Here is a 20,951-nt window from a genome sequence, read left to right as displayed (position 1 = left end):
TTTGACTGTAAGTCTTCCAAAGCTCTAAACATAATAAAAAACAAGAGGGATCTGTAGTGTGTATTTTTGTAATGTTCGCTCTGCAAAAACGATTTGACTGCTTCAGACTTCCACGAGCACCTACATTGAAAGAAATTTGTGGCTGAAAAAAGTTTTTATCGAATATAGAGGTTAGATGGGTATTTCGCAGACTTTCCAGGTGTTTCTGCGCTTAAAAGGTAGAATCTTCTCAATGGAAGAACAGTGGACGCAGGCCCTAGTACTACCTCGAAATGCGAGTGCAGTTTTTTGTTTGAAACCATTCATACACTGCCAGGGAGAGAAATTTTCTCATCACCATCGTACTTTGGGAACGATAGAGTTTCTGATAACCCTCTCTGTGCTCAAAGCCACATGTTGACTTATGACTAGTAGGCCGTTGCGACCAGCTGTCACTTTAACAGGTGACTTCCGAGTCCTGTTTTGAACGTTGAATACACGGAGTGAGGCCAACGAAAATGCTACAAATATAGTGGAACATTGCGTCCTCTACATAAAGCAAGACTCAGTCGGACTACTGAGTACAACATGTTCTCGGATTAACGGCGACAACGAACCGATCGTTTATCAGAGACATTTTCGGATAATTTATTCGCCGCGAAAAACTGAAGGATTAATTACACATTTGTTACAGAACAGTTCAGCGAACCTTCATGGGTAGGAGGCTGCAAAAGAAATTAATGTTGCTTGCAGCTTCACTAATGATGATACATCGACGAAAGAAACTTGAATTTGCTCGACAGCATCGATACTTGATGTGTTCTGACTGGCAACGGGTAAGGTTCTCCTATAAGTTGCACTTCATGCTTTATCCGTCGAATGAACATCTGAATGTTTCTACATGAAACACTTTGCATCCATGATTGGAAGAGCAAAAGACGATAGGAGCAGCTGTACATTCTAGGGAATATTCCGTAGAATTCTCTAGGACGATGGTCCCATTTTGAAGACGCTCAATTCCTTACAAACTCATCACCAACAAGTAGTTAACGCCCAGTGTTTCTCCTTTTGGAAGGCATCATTTGACTAGTTTGGTTACGAATCTGCAATCAGATGCCACAAGATGTTTGCCTTCTGTTGTGAGGACGAGGTTTACTGGTAGATGATTATTTATTCTGCGAGCGTTTGTATAGCTTTAAGCCTAGTTTACACGACGACACTAGGTTGCAGGCAACTGCGCTACCGGCCACTGCGCATGCTCGCCGCGCGTTTGCGCAACTCGATGGTGAAACTAAACACTTTCGGTGTGTTCGAACTCTGGCGACACTAGTTACATGAATTTTGAGGTTATGTGTGTTCGTAGCGCGTAGATAAACTGAAATATGAAGTGTGGAACGGAGAATAATGTTCGATTTTTGGATATCTATGTTTGTGGGATTTCAGTGATGCTAATTACAAATATAAGCAACATATTGCTGCCATTGAGAACGTCATGTTTCGATCATTAACATAGATGGTTTGACAATAGCTGAGCTGCAGGGCAAAATTTATTGAGTTAGGAGATCATATACAGCTGAAATATATATATATATATATAAAAGCAAGTGTAATTCTAACTGTGGAAATGCTCTCGTCTACAAGACTAAAATCCCATCGTTCGAGTTGGCCAATTTTTTGTTAAGTAATATTGTTGACAGGAGGGAAGGCTATACAAATTCAAGAAGCTTCATTCTTTATTCGATATTCATCTATTTAAAACGTCGCTACAGTGCTCCCCATTCACATATGGTAGAATTTTGAAATATTGCCACTGTAGAGATCTGTCTTCAAGAGAGTAGTTTGCAAACAATTCTCTTCGTAATGCGGCCTGCTTCGAATTATGTATTGTTGATAATCTTAATAATTATTACAGTCAATGTTAATAATTGTTGGTGTTAATGAAATAGCGTCATCACCAACTAAAACCGTATCTTATAGCATGCCGAGTGTTCTCGATTGTAATGCATGCAATATGATATGTAATTTCAGTTGTTGCGACAGTGCTTCACGCAATACAGTACCTTTATTCCTTATGGCATAATTAACTATTTGGAAGAAACGTGAACAGTTCTGGTGACATTCTAAGATAATTAAAAGAACTTCTTGGGTCTCCTATTATAAATCATTTCAGCAAGGATGCTCAGCAACCGAGCTGACGTCTTTTCTATATCCAGTCACGAATCGAAAGACGTTTCTTATTTTTTTCTTAAGCAGCGATTCCATGCAACAAGCTTTAACTCCATCACAACTCGTTGTGACGTGCAGCTGCCGAAACTTTCATTTCAGACACGACTCAGGAACCCACAAAACGATGAAACTGATGTGTATACTGGGTTCGCAATATCCACAGTCAAATATGAAACCATTTGCGTGCAACTCATTCCACGCAACGAGTGGCGCAACCAGCCGGCCGCGGTGGTCTAGCGGTTCTAGGCGCTCAGTCCGGAGCCGCGCGACTGCTACGGTCGCAGGTTCGAATCCTGCCTCGGGCATGGATGTGTGTGATATCCTTACGTTAGTTAGGTTTAAGTAGTTCTAAGTTCTAGGGGACTGATGACCATAGATGTTAAGTCCCATAGTGCTCAGAGCCATTTGAACCATTTTTGAGTGGCGCAACCCAATGTCATCGTGTAAACAAGGCTTAGTGAGGTGAATGTTAGGAGGAGCTTAGTAGCAGTACGTAGACTGCTTCTAGCAAGTGCTTGGATTAATAGTACATTCATTGTTCTATATAATATTGAAAACGCCTATTATGTATGGATTTAGGGCGAATTTTCCACTGCCCAGAAACATTTGGAAGTTGTGTTGGGCACAGTCGACAGGATGCAGGTAGATGCCTCATACTGCGATGGAATGAGGCACATACAGCGAATGTAGGAGCAATACTGTTGCAGCACCTTCAGATATTTCTGACGTGGCACGATTTATAGTTATCTGATAGTGCAACGACGATCACTTACAGGATCGCAAATCTCTGGTCGGAAGATGAAAGTGAATACTGACTGATCTCCTTAGTCCTTAAAAACATGTTTGAGATCTTGCTGATTGCTGAGGGTACATCTTAAGTCAGTATGGTACTCCTCATCTTTCGGGAATAGGAGTGACAAGTGGGTTTGTTGTTCATTGGAAGTTTCAGTAATAGCCTGGTAACTGAGTGTCTTAAGGAAATAGCAAGGAGGTAGGGATGTAAGGCTAGTGTCCAGTCAGTATGCTTACTAGGGTTTCTCATCCACAATGTAAAGGATACTCTGCCACCAACTACTAAGGGCACTGGGTGTAGCTGACTGCAAACCATTGCTTATATCAGCAGGTTCGACACCTGCTACCTGGGTTCAGAGATTGTCTTTGGAACCTACACTGCGGCTGACCAAAGTGATCAAGACAGTTAGCCACACACATGAGGTGGAATCTGAGTTAACATTTCACTGCATTGTGCCCAGAACCAATCTCGTTTCTTTGATTTGGAGCCATGTGGAGGATCTGATTCAGAGGCTCATACAATACTGTGATGGTTCTCAATAAGGATTCCTCAATCTACACTGTGGGGTTGGGATTTGTAGGACCCTGCATAATAAGTAGGAGAAAGCTACATGTAAGAATGATCAGTTGATTGATTTGGGGGAGGGCACCAAACATTGAGGTCAACTGTCCCAACGGATTAGGGGAGGATGGAGAAGGAAGTCGGCTGTGCTCTTTCAAAGGAACCACCCCAACATTTGCCTGAAGCGATTTAGGGAAATAGGGAAACCTAAATTAGGATAGCCAGACGTGGGTTTGAACCATTATCCTCCCAAATACGAGTCCAGTGTGCTAACCACAGTGCCATCTCGCACAGTCATTGGAAATGACTACAAGGGTAGAGGAGTACATGTGACGTGTACATGTGGATGTATTAAGGTAGAGAATCCCATCCAAATGTCTGATAAATTATGTTCTTATTACGCAGAGAGATAAATATCAGCCTCATTCATTATAGGATATCGCATTCATCATGGCAGCTTGGAGAAAGAAAAGTTAATGTAGTCCATGGAAATTTCCAAGAACTAGTCTCACTTATGAATGGCGTCAGATCAGAAGTGAATAGGAACAAAAATTTAAATTCCGATTGGAAAGTGTATCCCAAGGATAGTCTGGAAAATAGCATATTCACCCACAAAGTGACAGGATATTAGACCTAAATGTATGCCTCAACATTCCCCTACATTGCAGTTAATGTACATAAAAAATCCAGATTAGTTGCTTAGTACTATGAAACTCCAGCAGTATAGGTTTAGAAAATATGTATTACAATCTAATTGATCAAGTCATAGGAATGCTCCAATATGCAGTGACATAAGAATAAGTGACATAACTGCTACCCCAGAATCATGAATGTTGATAGCAGTTTATCATCTTCACCACAGATCCTTTTCAGACTCAGAAACTTGGCATAGTGGTAAGCGCACTGACTCATACTCAAGGACAGCACGGTTTAAAAGTCTGTTGGGTCATCCAAATCTAAATTGTATACAGTTTCTCTAAACTGCTTTTAATGGAAACAAGGGGAATTGATTTGGAAAGGCCATCATCAAATTTAGTTGATATAAAATGGGGCTACCAACACACATTTTGTGTGCAGCCCCATTTTATATCTGCTATCAGCTGAAATCCAAATCAACATCCAGCATCTCATATTCAATTCAATAAAAAAAGAAAAAAAACGAATTTCGTAAATAAAAATAAATAAAAAGAACAATAAAAGTACAATTTTCACCGAATATAAAAATAGCTTAAAAATCAGAAAAATCTTAAATTTTGGGTGAATATGAAAATAATGAAAATCAATTAATTAAAAATTTTTAACTGAATCAAAATCCCTGCACACAAAAAGAATTAAAGTTTTTTGACAATAAATTTTAACATTATTATTTTTTCTGATAATTTTTTACTAATCTTTATTTTTATTTATACTTTTTTATTATTATATTTTTTAAATTAATGTTTTATTTCAGAAATTATAATAAATAAATACATGACTGCTGTGTGGGACAAATTTAAATTTGATAAAAGCATTTTTAATAAACCAAAAGAGAAAAAATTAAAGGTAATATTAATAAAAATTATTTTAAACCATCTTTAATATAGAATATTTGAGGAGTAAAAAAACGTAATGAAGGTACTGTTATATGAAATAATATGGTTATGAATCTATTTTTACTTATATAGAAAGTGTTATAGATATTTGGGAAGAAATAGAAGAATCAAATTCTCTGTCTTTTCACTGTAAAAAAATTTGTGAATTATCATGAAAATCGTGATCTTTATTATTACATCTTTATTAAGATAATTATGATTTACCAAAAATTTGGGATTATTGTAATTCGCCAAATATATTAAGTTTTTTAAACTGTCAAGACAAAAGATTAAAGGAAGCACTTGCTTCTAAATTAGCAAAAGAAAATAGAAATTTTTACTTTCATGTCATGTCTAGCCAAATGAAATTTAGAAAATCTAAGTCTTAAGGAACTAATTAAAATTAATAAACTAAATAAAATTCCACAACCTTCTTTGTTTACAAGAAATTTTCAGTTTCCTGTTCTCCTTCACAGTCTATAAAAATTTGTTATTTTTACGCTCGTAATACTGTCACAAAATGGTTCTGTAACTTGTTACCATTTTTCTGATACATTTTCTACTTTTGTGTAGATAATACCTGCTAGATTTGTAATAAAATTATTATTATTTAAATGTTCTTTTTGGTGATTTTATTTTATTTCCAAGAAATTCTCATATCGAATATTTTTTTATTTGTAGTACACGTTTTATTTCTAGCACACTTCATTTTCAGCCCCCATTTAGATTAGAAAAATTGAATGACTGTTTAACAAATAATTATAATTTTTGTATGCAAAGACCATATAAAGAAGAAGTTATTAATAGTTAACAACAACAACACCGGAAGTGACTGCATAAGATCGATAAATTCTAATTCCAGAGTAAAAATCTACAATTAATTTGCTTGCCACTCAACAGGAATACAAAAGAATATGAAATTAGACGCTATTTTAATGATAAAAACCCAAGTGATACTTCAGTTTGTATAGTTTCTTATGGTAAAAAGAGTGTAACTTATGATATTCAATACAGAATATAAAGAGAAGATTTAAAAAAAAACTTCTTTAATTTTTATACTTATATTTTGAGGAACTTCTAAAAATAAAATATATATTTAAATCTTTGTTGTGCTCATTCTAGTTCATAATCAGGATCATATTTAACAAGAGCTACTCTAACTTCTACATTTTCAAAAACAATTTTAGCTTCAAATGGTAATGTGTCTTTTATTTCGACACCAGCATTATTTTTATCAGCTCATCTAAGAATAACATCTGCAGCACTAGAACTTGAATTAAAACTAACAGTTAAATCTGTATTTTTGCGTCAATGTTATAGAAATTCTACCAGAGGAATTAGATTTAAATGTTTCTCACACTGCCATCGAAAAATTGTTGTAGGAAGGACAGATATCTATTTACTTTCTATTACACGCAGCTGTTCATAAAGTTCATCAAAGGACATCTTGGAGACAAACAAAGTTTAACGAGGATCAAATGAAGGTTAACAAACGGTCAAACGAAAATTAAACAAAGCACAAACATTAAAAAACATCGGCGTTAAACGTTAAAAATAAAAAAAATAAAATTTTAAAAAATTATCTTAAATTTTTATATTTATTTTTCTAAAAACTTCAAAGAATAATACAAAAACTACTATATAACGTTTTATTATATGTGGCAAATTACAATAATCACTATATGAAACTTTCTGGCAGATTAAAACTGTGCGGCAGACTGAGACTCAAACTTGGGACCTATACCTTTCGTGGGCAAGTGCTCTACCATTATAGCTACCCAAGCATGACTCACGCCCTGTTCTCACAGCTTTACTTCTGCCAGTACCTCGTCTCCTACCTTCCAAACTTTACAGAAGCTCTCCAGCAAACCTTGCAACACTAGCACTCCTGAAAGAAAGGATACTGCAGAGACATGGCCTAGCCACAGCCTAGGGGATGTTTCCAGAATGATATTTTCACTCTGCAGTGGAGTGTGCGCTGATATGAAACTTCCTGATAGATTAAAACTGTGTGCCAGACCGAAACTCGAATTGGGACCTTTGCCTTTCTCGGGCAAGTGCTCTACTGAGTTCGAGTCTCAGTCTGGCACATAGTTTTAATCTGCCTGGAACTTTCACATCAGCACACACTCTGCTGCAGAGTGAAAATCTCGTTCTGGAATCACTATATGTTTTGAGTAAATCATAATAATCACAGTTAAGATGTAATAATAGATGATCCAAAAATGTTTTTATAGTAATGAAAAGGAGAGAATTTGACTTTTCTGTTTTTTCCTGAATAGCTGTAATATTTTCTTGATAAGTAAAAATAAATTCATGACCATATTCTTTCATATAATCAAAAGCCCCTTTTTGTGTTTTACTTCTCAAATATTCTGTATTTGAAGATGGTTTAAAACACAAATATTACATTAAAATTTTTCTCCCTTAGTTTCTTAAAAATATTTTTGTCAGTTTTATTAGTCATATTTTTATTTGTTATTATTTATAAGGAAAACATTTATTAGAAATATTAAAATAATAGAAAATTAAAAAACAAAAATGAAAAATGAAAAATGTTAATATTTGTTCTCCAGAAATTTTAATTATTTTTCATGTGCAGGCTTTTTGATTGACGTAAAAAATTTTAATTTACTGATTTTCATTTATTTTCATATTCAGTTAAAATTTTCATTTTCTGAATTTTTTAAATTAATTTTATTTGTGGTTAAAATATAGTTTTACTGATGTTTACATTTATTTTGTTTATGAAATTCGTTTTTATTTTATTTTCATCAAAATAAGTAAGATGCGGTAGAAATGGATTCGGAAATTGGCTGATATTACACATAAAATGGAGCTGCACATGAAATGCTTGCTGGTAGCTGCATTTTATACCTACTATTTTCCATCCTCATTCTAGTCCAGTCTGCTGTTTTTCACAGCTTATGATCTCATCTACTTTGTCAGTCACTTTTTTCGTTTGTAATTTTGTGTGCATTAGTGAATGAGTAAGCTACTAATGTACTAATACTGTGACTCACTTGAGTGCATCTGTTATGAACAACATTGCTGTTTTTTCAGGGTTGACCCAGACATGAAAAGTGTTGTGTACTGTGAAGGTGTGCGCCAGGGTGGTGATGAGGCATACAACTTCTTGCAGGAGCAGTACCAAAACACCAATGTCATCTCTGAGATGAATGAAATTTCAAGTGCATTCTCATGCCAATCTAATAGTACATCTATCAGGTGAGGAAGCCAGTCTCATCTAAGTGATAAGGATCTTTGATCTTAACTTGATTGTCAGGTAATTTGTTCAGAGGTGGGTTCACTGGAACACCTTCCCACCAAAATATAGAACTCCAATCTGAACTCTAGAACAGAAAAGTATACATACAGACTGATTCTGTGTTTTGTGTCATGGTTACCTAAACAGCATCTTATTTAAAATTGATATTTATTACCAGCAACGAGTACCATCGGAAAGTAAATGCACTGAAAAGTGAGAGTAAGAATTCCAAATCTTTAAAGAGGCCTTGGAAAGAAGTGTAGTCAACTTCTTTAAACAATATTTTTAATGCTCACTTTACTTGAATGAATACTTCTTTCTTTTTACATTTGTGCCATTGTAGCAGAAAACATCCAGACACCAGCAGAAAGCAATAGTATGCTAAATCAGATATCATTATGGGCTCAAATGTATATAGTGAAATTATGGTACTTCTGAATTCGAAATAGCAATCTTACCACCTTTAATTAGATTTTTTGTTATTTTGCTAAGTCAATTTGATGGTTGATACCAGCATTTTGAAGTTCAAAATTTTCCTCCCACCATCTTAAGTTTCTCATGATTTCCCTAAATCTTTTCAGGCAAATGTCAAGATGATTACCCAACCACAGTAAGAGTCAGTTCCCTCTTTCATTCTTATCCGACAGCTCAAGTGCTACATTTCCCAGGAACTAAACGTCCGAAAACACAAACCTCTTGTATTAATTCCTTGCACACTGCAATGTATTTTCTTGTGAATCACAGTGGATGTAGTAGTACAAATCATGAAACTAAACTCACTCTCTCCATAAACTGAATTTGTTTCAGGAATGGCGGAATTAATTTTATTAGTATAATACGATACATATGCCATAGTTAGTCAACAGTCATTCATTACTGAAAGAATTATTTAATCAATATAACAAAGGCTAATGGATAACTAAACAAATAATGTTTTTTGCCTTGCTTCACAAATTTTATTACGGTTACTTCTCAACCTGGGTTTCGGGTTACAAGCCTATTTTCAAGTACATTACTAATTTAGTTAATTTATAATGTTTCACCAAGAACCTTCAGTTGATTCAGTGTAAATTCTAATGGCTAATTCATTGCATTTTTGTGTGACTATCACATTTAATATTAGGGAGTATTATGTATTATGTTTATTAGCTACCTACTTCAAGCAGAGAATCAGAGGTAAATTACTGGTGTTGTGACCTCTGCTCTAACAACTTCATCTATGGCCAGTCTCAGAGGTATAATAACATATCATTCATTGCATACCCTTCACTAATACTTATGAGATGATGACTTCATAATAGATGATGACTTCATAATCTAAAACCTCTAGAAGGTTCATTTTCATTTGAAATTAATTAAGTCTCCTGTAATGAATTGTGTCACATTATGACTTTTATTCCACTGTCAAAAGCTTTTCCATTTAATTTTTTGCAATAGGTCAGGAGTTATTATGGCTGTTTTAATTAAATTACAGAAAGTAATCTCAGTTCCCTTCTCTGAGGCAAAGTAAAATAAAACCAAATGGGGTAATTGAATAACTGAAGTCCTGTTCTGAATTTCATCTTACTGTGAACATAGTGATCCATGTTTATCCACAGATATTTTAAGTGTAATTACAATAATACAAGTCCACACACACACACACACACACACACACACACACACACACACACACACACACATGACCATTGCCTGTGTCTGCTGAGGTCAGACTGATCTGGACCAAGGATGAGAACACCCCATGTATATTCCCCCAGAAACTCAACGCCTTCTCCCCTATTCACTTCAATTTATCCTTCTTAACCTAACATGCTACCTTCGTCAATCCTGACCCCCCATTCTCAAGGATGACTACATCAGTACCTCACTCCATATCAAACCTACCAGACACCAGCAATACCTGCACTTCAACATCTGCCTCCTATTCCATACCAAGACGTCCGTTCCATAGAGACTAGCCACCCATGGTTGTCATATCTGCAGTGACAAGCAGTCCATCTATAAATACAGTAATACACCGCATTTAGACAACAGATGGGACAGAGCAATAACGATGTAAATCAAATTTATTACAATGGTCAGCAAAAACAAATTATTTATCGGTACAGTATTATGCACTGCAATAATGTAAACTGAAATCATTGTGACATAGAAGACTTCATAAAATGTAACAACGTCATCTAACAAATAATTTTTCTTCTTCTCATGTAAAATTTCCTCAAAGCACACTAATAAATCATTCCCCATTTTTAGCAGAAATCTACATTTCATTGGAGTTGATTTTTTTATAATTTGTAGACCATTTTCAATTGAACTGAGACCTTGTGTCAATTTTGCAACCATCTTTGATCTTCTTATTGAACTGGGTCTAAAGAACCAGATTGCTCAATGTTTTGCTCTTGCTCATGCATTTCTACAAGCTCATTGATTGTCAGTTCCCAATTTTGTGAAACCAACAGTTCTTGAATGTCGTCCCCATCTCCCTCTAAATTTAATTATCTGGCAAGATAATATACTTCTTCAATCACATTATCATTCTAATCAGGGTTTCAGTGGTAAAAAAATGGACAAAGTTTTTATGTGAAATTTCATTGCATGATTATGCAATGATTCTCAAGGAATCTAAAACACTCAATAGCTTCTGAAAATCTTTTGTAGAGAGCTCACTGTTTTGTCTCTTAGTTCTATGAGAATGCTCAGATGGACATTTCTTAATGATCCCCTAGTCCAACAATGGAAAATCCGGGATGGAATGTAACAATACGAGAGAAGGAAAGTTGCTACTCACCACATAGCGGACATGCTGAGCCGCGATAGGCACAATAAAAAGATTCACACAAACATAGCTTTCAGCCATTAAGGCCTTTGTCAGAAGTACACACACACACACACACACACACACACACACACACTCATGCAAGTGCAACTTGCACACACATCTGCAGTCTCAGAGAGCTAAAACTACACCACAGCTCTCTGAGACTGCAGATGTGTGTGCAAGTTGCACTTGCATGAGTGTGTGTGTGCATGTGTGTATGTGTGTCTACTGCTGACAAAGGCCTTAATCGCCAAAAGCTATGTTTGTGTGAAACTTTTTATTGTGCCTATCACGGCTCAGCATCTCTGCTATGTCGTGAGTAGCAACTTCCCTTCTCTCGTATTGTTGATTCCCTAGTCCATTCATTAAAGCAGGCTCATTGTATTGAGTGGCAAAAATACAACTTTCACACATGGGTCATAAATAATTGGAGTAACAGGAGGATGACACAGTGTGTCCTCAATTAATAGAATTACTATAAATGGGATTTGTATTAATTGGCAATAATGTTCAACTTCAGGTATGAAGAAATGGTCAAATCAGTCCTCAAAAAGGAAAACTGCCACCCAAGCTTTGTCATTCAACTTCCAGATCACAGGCAACCCAGCTTTAAATATATTTTTAAAGCTCTTGGATTTCCTGAGTGATAAATTTTAATTTACAATTATCTGATGTATTTGCACCGGCCTTCACTGTCAGTCAATCTTTTCCCACTTTAAAGCCGGGAAAGGTTCTCTCTTCAAGCACAAAAAAGTTCTTTTAGACATCCTCTTCCACTTGCTGCTTCTCCACTTTCTGGGATGCTATGCCAATTACAATGACCTCTGAATTGGCTAAATCAACCATTATTAACTTTAAACACTTCATCTTTGTCTGCCTCCCCATTTTCTTCTTTCAGTCTCTCAAAAATCAGCTTAGCTTGAGAGCACACTATGTTTTGGTCAACAAGAGAATTTTTCACTCTTATTTAATTATCACATCATAGTTTTAACATTGTTTGCATCTGAGCAATAATGTCATGATGTCAACAAATTATATTTGAATTCAAAGCCTGAGCATTTTCGCAGCTTCCAGAATTTTGTCTTTACCTTTTATACTTGTTCTGCCTGTTAATTCCATTAGAACAAACTTGTTTGACAATTTATGAATTTTAATTTTTGCATTGAATTTTTGATAATTTTAAGTCTATGTTCTATTTTCTTCTCTTGTTTGATGATAATGAATCAGTTATGTTTCATTTGGATGACTTAGTTAGAATCTGTTAACCAAGCCAGCTCCATGGATAAACAGACTGTGCATGAAAAAATTCTGAACTTGTCATGAACCAATCATTATACGGGCAAAGTGGGAAACTAGAGGTGCTCAGATAGATGAATCATGCAATTGTGTAAAACGGTGTAGCATATTTCACAGTATTACTGCATAAACAAGGGTTCACTGAGCCTTTCACAGACCAACATCACTCTCCCTTCCTTGTACAGAAACAGATGTCCCATATGTTGTATCTCCAGTCACCTACTGCCCCCCAAATACCCACCATCTGGCCACAAAACAGCACTCCTTCATGACTTAGTATCACCCATGACCGGAGCAACTGGATCACATTCTCAACCAGTGTTTCAAATAACTCTTGCGATGCCCTGAAATGAGAAACACCCTGCCCACTATCCTTCCCACCCCTCACACGGTGGTATACTGTCACCCGCCATACCTATTCAATATCCTTGTCAGTCCCTATCCCACCCCTGCTCCCAATACCGTGCCTTACTGTTCATATCCCTAGAAATAGACATAGCTGCAAGACCTGTCCCATTTATCCCCTCACCACTATTTATTCCAGTCCAGTCACAGGCATCTCCTAACTCACTAAGGACAGAGCTAACTGTGAAAGCAGTCGTGTAATCTACAAACAAGCTGTAACCACTGTGCTGCTTTCTGTATGGGCATGAGAACTTAGATGCTGTCTGTCCACATGAATGACCACTGACAAACTTTGGCCAAAAACCAACTGGACCACCCAGTTGCTGAACATGCTGCTGAACATATTGTGCTTTACTTCAATGACAGCTTCACAGCCTATGCCATCTGATCTTTCCCAACACCATCAGATTTTCTGAAATGCACATGTGGTAACCCTCCCTGCAATATATCCTATGTTCCTGTAACCCTACCATCCCCTTCCCTTCTCTAACTCAGAACTACACAGCCGTCAGTTTCACCAATGCATCTACTAATCTTTCTTGATTTCTCTACATCTATCATTTTCCCTTCCCCCCTCCTCCCCCCAAACCGCCCAACTGCACCTATCATCCCTATTGTGTCCCCATCATATCCCTGCACACTTCCACAAGCAGCTCTCCCCCCCCCCCCTCCTGCCCTCCTATCCCTCCCTCTCCCCACCACCCACAACAGACTGCTGCTCCCATCGGATGCAGTTGCAGCTCACAGTCTGGCCACAGTAGCTAGAGGCAGGGGTTATGTATGTGTAAGTTTTGCTTTTATAAACATGAGTATCTTTACCACTTTGAAAGAAGATCTTTTGGCCAAAAGCCTGAGCATATAACAGTCTTTTCATTGTGCCTGTCTGTGACTCACCGTCTCTTCTATTTGGTGAGTAGTAATCTATCCATCTGACTTATGTTACGTAAGCAGACTGTTATTAAGGATTGTTTGTTATTAGATAATACATCATACACACACAGTTAATAATAATTGCTATTCTCGACTGTTGTGTTCTTTGTTTCATTTCCAATTGCTGAATGTGTTCTCCCATTCTGCAGTCTAAAAATTATGTACGCTGACAGAACAGATGAATCTAATGCCAACACCACCAAATCATATTCATTACCTGAACATAATTGACAAGTTTCCTGAAAGAAACTTTTCATATTTTACAATTCAATTGTAGCTTTTGGCTCTGGTTTCTGTGGGACAGATGTAGCAATGTTGTTATTACAATTGCTTTCACATGCTTTACAATATGTTAGGCTTTTCTTAACTGTGGAAATCTCCCAGTATTTTTTCACCTGCTTGTTCTGCTTCAGTAAGAATCTATAAGGTGAGAAACTTTAGGCCGCTAATAAGTTGTGTCACTGCTAATTTTAGAAATGAAACAATAACATGTGCAAAATCATTGTAGTAGCCATTGTTGTTGAATACCATATTTCATTTAATTGTGCTGTGTTCAGGCTTCATGTTTTAGAGTGAGTGATGAAGCAATTTGTGGTCTTTTGTGTGTACTACCTACGCTAACTTCGTGAAAAAGGAAGCTCACTATCCACAATGAGGATGAATTCTTGGCACCAAACAGGAAGTGGCAGGATAGAGGCTACTCTGTGTCCAGGAGATGCAGCCTACCCCCTCCACACTACTTTTCTTCCTGTAGCAGTCTATGAGCTGTGGTAGAGCTTGCTTCTTTACTTTCTGCACTCCTTTCAATATCGTCAACAAAATTTTACAAATAAAAATTGTTACACCTTGTAACTGTTATATTCTCTCACTTGGTATGCTGGTCACTAGAAGGAATATTATTTCTGTGTCAATCTGAAGAGTGATAAATGACCAACATATTTTTGAAACTATATCCAGACTTTTAAATGCTTAAAAAAATCCTTGATAATGGCCCTGGATGGAAAACGTGGTCTGTAACTTGCCTTCAAATGACTTTTCGTTCTTGCCATAAATCTCATGATTAATTCCTCTGGACCAGGAAAAACCTGATAGGGAACAGTACAACACAATATATCAAATATTAATAGTCCAGCTACACACAAGTTGCCAAGAAATAATGAGTGTTTTGAGAGGAAAGTGACTTAACCATTAACCATTCTGTATGGAAACCTCATGTAAATATATGTTCTATTTTCAGTGGTTTCTGAGACAACTTCTTTAAAACTATCAAGAACAATAATTGTGCTTAAATCAGTAAATTATTAGACAGTCACTTGTCATGTTTTATCATCAAATTCTTTTACTAATAATGTTGAAAAAATCCTTCACTTCATTCAGTAGGATTTGTTGTTTACGCGTGCAGATGTTGTTTTGCTGATTGAGACTCAATTTTTATCTTTACTGCAAGCATGTCCATTTCAAAAGTGTAAGCTACTCTTCCCTTGTTTCTAGGCTGTTGTTTAACCTGCTCCAGTGGTGGAGAAATGTCAGACAACCTTCAAGGAAATGTAATAAAAGGGGCTCAAACCTGGAACCTTTGCCTTCACGGAAGTTTACAGACTTGAGTCCCTGTTTGGCACACAGATTTAATTTCCCAGGAAGTTTCAAATCAGCACACACTCTGTTGCAGAGTGAAAATTCATTCTGGATTGTTATGGTTGATCAAACCACCAGGATAGGTTTCACTGAGATACTGTACAACTGATTTTGAGAAATGTGCTGCAGATGTCCCATTGGGAGTACTTGTCCATGTCTACATCAATACCTGTACTCTACAAGTCAATGTGTAGTGCATGGTGTAGGGTATGTCCCCCCTGTATTTTTCTGATTCCATTTGTGTATGGAGTGTAGGAAGAATGACTGCTTAAATGTCTCTGTGTGTGGTGTAATTCATCTAATCCTTTGGGAGAGATAGGTAGGAAGATGTAATATGTTTCTAAATCCTTACTTAATAGCCTACTCTTCTTGAAACTTTGTAAGTAGGCTTTCATGAGATAGTTGGCATCTACTTTGAAGTGTCTGTCAGTTCAGGTCGTACAGCATCTGAGTAATATACTTTTGTGCCTCAAAGAAACCTGAGTCCATTTGCGCTGCCAATCTGCATACAGATTCAATATCCCCTTTTAGTTCTCTTTGGTAAGGGCCTCATACATATGACCAAGTTTCTAGAAAGGGCCGCTTGAATGTTTGTAAATAACTTCCTTTGTAAACACATTGCATTTTCCCAGCATTCTACCACTGAACCAAGGTCTACCACCTGATCTATCTGTGTGGGTATTGCATTTAACATCCATACAAACTCTTACAAACAGATATTTGTATGAGATGACTGGTTCAAAATTGGTTCAAATGGCTCTGAGCACTATGGGACTCAACATCTGAGGTCATCAGTCCCCTAGAACTTAGAACTATTTAAACCTAACTAACCTAAGGACACCACACACATTCATGCCCGAGGCAGGTTTCGAACCTGTGACCATAGCGGTCGTGCGGTTCCAGACTGAAGCGCCTAGAACCACAGGGCAATACTGGCTGGCTGATGACTGGTTCCATCTGTGACTCAATAATACTGTAGTCATAGAAAACTTTTGTTTTCATGTTTTGTGAAATGTGCTGTTTTTTGTATCTTAATGTTTAAAGTAAGTTGCCAGTCTTCAAACCACTTTCAAATCTTATCAAGATCTAACTGAATATTTGTACAGCTGCATTCTGACAGTACTTCATTATAGATAACTACACCATCTGCAAAAAGTCTGAGTTCACTATTAATATTGTCTGCTCAGCCATTAATATACAGCATTAACAACAAGGCCGGCCGAAGTGGCCGTGCGGTTAAAGGCGCTGCAGTCTGGAGCCGCAAGACCGCTACGGTCGCAGGTTCGAATCCTGCCTCGGGCATGGATGTTTGTGATGTCCTTAGGTTAGTTAGGTTTAACTAGTTCTAAGTTCTAGGGGACTAATGACCTCAGCAGTTGAGTCCCATAGTGCTCAGAGCCATTTTTGATCAACAAGGGCCCCAGCACACTTCCTTGGGACATGATTGAATTTACTCCTTCATCTGTCAATGAGTCTCCAACCAAGATAACAAGCTGTATTCTTCCTACCAGGATTCTTGATCCTGACACAAATGTTGTTTGATATCCTGAATGTTCATACTTTCATTAACAGGCACTGGAGCAGTACTGTATCAAAAGCTTTTCAGAAGTCAAGAAATAATGCATTTACCTTACTGGCTTGTTCCTTGTCAACTCCTGTTAACTCAGACACTGCTCTGATTGTTAAACGGCGATCTTGTCAAACAAGTTTACCGATTTTTTCAATGTTTGCATCAGTTTTTGCTGACAATGGTCTGCCAGTGTGAGTGTCATCACTGGTGTCTTCGCGGCCATCTTCAAACCACTCAAACACTTGTGTTCGCGATAAACAATCATTGCCGTACACTTGTTGTAACATTACAAACGTTTCACTTGCAGATTTTCCTAGTTTGAAACAAAATTTGATGTTAACACGCTGTTCTTTCTGTACACTCAACATTTTCCGACGCACAGACAAAACGTCAACTACTTGAAACAGACGCCACGGGCAGACTGAGTGCAGGAGGCAGATGAAACTCGAGCAGTAGGCGGAGCGAGAGTCACGTGACAGGCCACGCGACTTTCAGCCTTATTGCATTCGTTCCATGTTCGTTTCCAACCAAATGACACTCTTCCATTGCTCCATAGGCCAGGTTTTATAGCTCTGACACCACTTTTTCCAGTTAAATGCATTTGCATAAATGATGAATGGTTTTGGAATTTTTGCTCATCCTGCAGTTCCCAGTTATGGAGCTCCCTGCATGTCGTTTTGATGCTGGCAGGATTTGCAAGTGTAACATTCAGTTCTGCAGTGACTCTTACAGCTATAGTCTTCTTACTTTTTGTCTCAGTCTCCTTCAATGACTATCTGTCATGGTCACTCAACACACACTTTCATCTGCATTCTCAATTAGTGGATGACGTTACTGTGCTTTTCCTGTATGCAGTATAAATCTTCAATACAGTGCCTCTTGAAACACCAAACACTTTGGCTCTCTTGGTTACTAATCATCAACCATACAAGCACCAACAATTTACCCATGTTCAAATTCACTTAGCTCCAGTATAATGCACTTACAAGAACACATAACACTGTTCTGACAGTGACTGACACTTGCAACATGCTGAGGTCATTGCTCGTGGTCAAAAACAACAGAAAAACCTGCAAGCTTGGATAGCATCTGCATTACGTTCAAGCATGCATTTCTTGTGGTATTTCCCCATTTCTGTCTAACCCCAGCAACTCATTATGTTTGAGCACAGAATAAGTTCTAAGATTCTATGATAACTGGATGTCACTGAAACAGGATGGTAGTCTTGTGCATCATTTCTGCTGTTCTTCTTGTAGTAGAATGTGGTCCATGCTTTCTCGTAAATATTCAATAACGTTCTACAAGCTATTAATTATTAGTGGATCTTTCAGTTTTCTTTTAAATTATTTAAGTTTGTTGTTCTTTGGATTTTACTTAGTAGTGCTTTGTAGAGAACTTTTGCTTTTTATAATCCACAGCCCTGATATACTGACATTGTGTGTACATCCCTATGAAAATCATCCTTGTTTAATGCTTATTTATCTCACTGTTCAGAGTTGAAAACTGCTGATAACTCTTAATGAAACAGGTACTTTCAAATATAAATACACTCCTGGAAATGGAAAAAAGAGCACATTGACACCGGTGTGTCAGACCCACCATACTTGCTCCGGACACTGCGACAGGGCTGTACAAGCAATGATCACACGCACGGCACAGCGGACACACCAGGAACCGTGGTGTTGGCCGTCGAATGGCACTAGCTGCGCAGCATTTGTGCACTGCCGCCGTCAGTGTCAGTCAGTTTGCCGTGGCATACGGAGCTCCATCGCAGTCTTTAACACTGGTAGCATGCCGCGACAGCGTGGACGTGAACCGTATGTACAGTTGACGGACTTTGAGCGAGGGCGTATAGTAGGCATGCGGGAGGCCGGGTGGACGTACCGCCAAATTGCTCAACACGTGGGGTGTGAGGTCTCCACAGTACATCGATGTTGTCGCCAGTGGTCGGCGGAAGGTGCACGTGCCCGTCGACCTGGGACCGGACCGCGGCGACGCACGGATGCACGCCAAGACCGTAGGATCCTACGCAGTGCTGTAGGGGACCGCACCGCCACTTCCCAGCAAATTAGGGACACTGTTGCTCCTGGGGTATCGGCAAGGATCATTCGCAACCGTCTCCATGAAGCTGGGCTACGGTCCCGCACACCGTTAGGCCGTCTTCCGCTCACACCCCAACATCGTGCAGCCCGCCTCCAGTGGTGTCGCGACAGGCGTGAATGGAGGGACGAATGGAGACGTGTCGTCTTCAGCGATGAGAGTCGCTTCTGCCTTGGTGCCAATGATGGTCGCATGCATGTTTGGCGCCGTGCAGGTGAGCGCCACAATCAGGATTGCATACGACCGAGGCACACAGGGCCAACACCCGGCATCATGGTGTGGGGAGCGATCTCCTACACTGCCCGTACACCACTGGTGATCGTCGAGGGGACACTGAATAGTGCACGGTACATCCAAACCGTCATCGAACCCATCGTTCTACCATTCCTAGACCAGCAAGGGAACTTGCTGTTCCAACAGGACAATGCACGTCCGCATGTATCCCGTGCCACCCAACGTGCTCTAGAAGGTGTAAGTCAAGTACCCTGGCCAGCAAGAACTCCGGATCTGTCCCCCCACTGAGCATGTTTGGGACTGGATGAAGCGTCGTCTCACGCAGTCTGCACGTCCAGCACGAACGCTGGTCCAACTGAGGCACCAGGTGGAAATGGCATGGCAAGCCGTTCCACAGGACTACATCCAGCATCTCTATGATCGTCTCCATGGGAGAATAGCAGCCTGCATTGCTGCAAAAGGTGGATATACACCGTACTAGTGCCGACATTGTGCATGCTCTGTTGCCTGTGTCTATGTGCCTGTGGTTCTGTCAGTGTGATCATGTGATGTATCTGACCCCAGGAATGTGTCAATAAAGTTTCCCCTTCCTGGGACAATGAATTCACGGTGTTCTTATTTCAATTTCCAGGAGTGTATTAATAACAGGGTCAGGTTTGTAATTCTTAAAATACATCGTCATGGTTGTCTGCAAGCAACACTTTTTGCTAATCTTACTGCTTTCATTTAAAGTTCGAAAGACTGCTGTGCAGTAATGTTTTTTTTTTCCCAGAATAGTATACCATACCACAGTAGACCATGAACATGGGCATAATAAACATTTAACACTGTTTCAGCATTGCAACAATATTTGAGCATTCTTAGTTTGTGTCAGAATTTGCATAACCTTTTGTTAAGCATTTATACAAGTTTTCCCATGTTGGATATACATCCACCCATAACTTGAAAATTTTGTATGATTCTTTTGCTGAATATGGCAATTCTCCGTTGTAAAATGTACATTGGTTTTAGTTTTATTTCTGATGTAGTTGAAGTTCATCTGTACAGTTTTCTTATCATTAACAGTTATCTTTAAACCATTTTTCTACTACTTCTACTGTTTTGTTCCTGCTGCAGCTCATAATCATTCTTTCCTTTCATAAAGTGGCTCAAATCATCAGCAAATAATACAGTATCTGCTGTTGAAATCTGTTGTGGTAGATAGTCAATTAAAAAAACCAAACATCAATGGGGCCCATACTGAACGCTGGAGCACCCCATAGTTGACTTTTTTATATTCAGAATTGTACACTTTATCTTCCTGAAAAATTTATGCTCTTTCTGCCCTATCAGATAAATAATAGGAAACACCAAAATGGTTTTAATGGTAGTAGATCATGACTTATAAGGTCAAAAGTTTTTAAAAAGTTCAAAAAAATTTATAGATTTGTTCATTATCCTCAAAACTTTTGTAAATGACTTTTAGGAAATTGAAGAGAGTTGTTTGCTTAGATTTGTCTTCTCTGAAATCATTTTGTGCATTTAAAAGACCTTTGTTTTTGTTTAGGAAGTCTAGCAATTTATCA

The 20,951-nt window shown here is 38.2% G+C and overlaps 1 protein-coding gene across 1 annotated transcript in view; it reads left to right on the top strand.

The window, feature by feature from the left end:
* The first annotated feature begins 8,292 nt into the window (after positions 1-8,292).
* LOC124607004 overlaps positions 8,293-20,951 on the top strand; it is a 70,681-nt gene continuing 58,022 nt past the window's right edge. The window contains exon 1 of the mRNA XM_047139153.1: positions 8,293-8,358. Within this exon, the coding sequence (XP_046995109.1) occupies positions 8,306-8,358 (53 nt within the window). The 5' untranslated portion in view covers positions 8,293-8,305. The remainder of the gene's footprint in view (positions 8,359-20,951) is intronic.

Source organism: Schistocerca americana, chromosome 3 (assembly GCF_021461395.2).
Source record: "Schistocerca americana isolate TAMUIC-IGC-003095 chromosome 3, iqSchAmer2.1, whole genome shotgun sequence".
NCBI classification, from domain to species: domain Eukaryota; kingdom Metazoa; phylum Arthropoda; class Insecta; order Orthoptera; family Acrididae; genus Schistocerca; species Schistocerca americana.
This window is presented reverse-complemented; position numbering and strand designations above follow the sequence as displayed.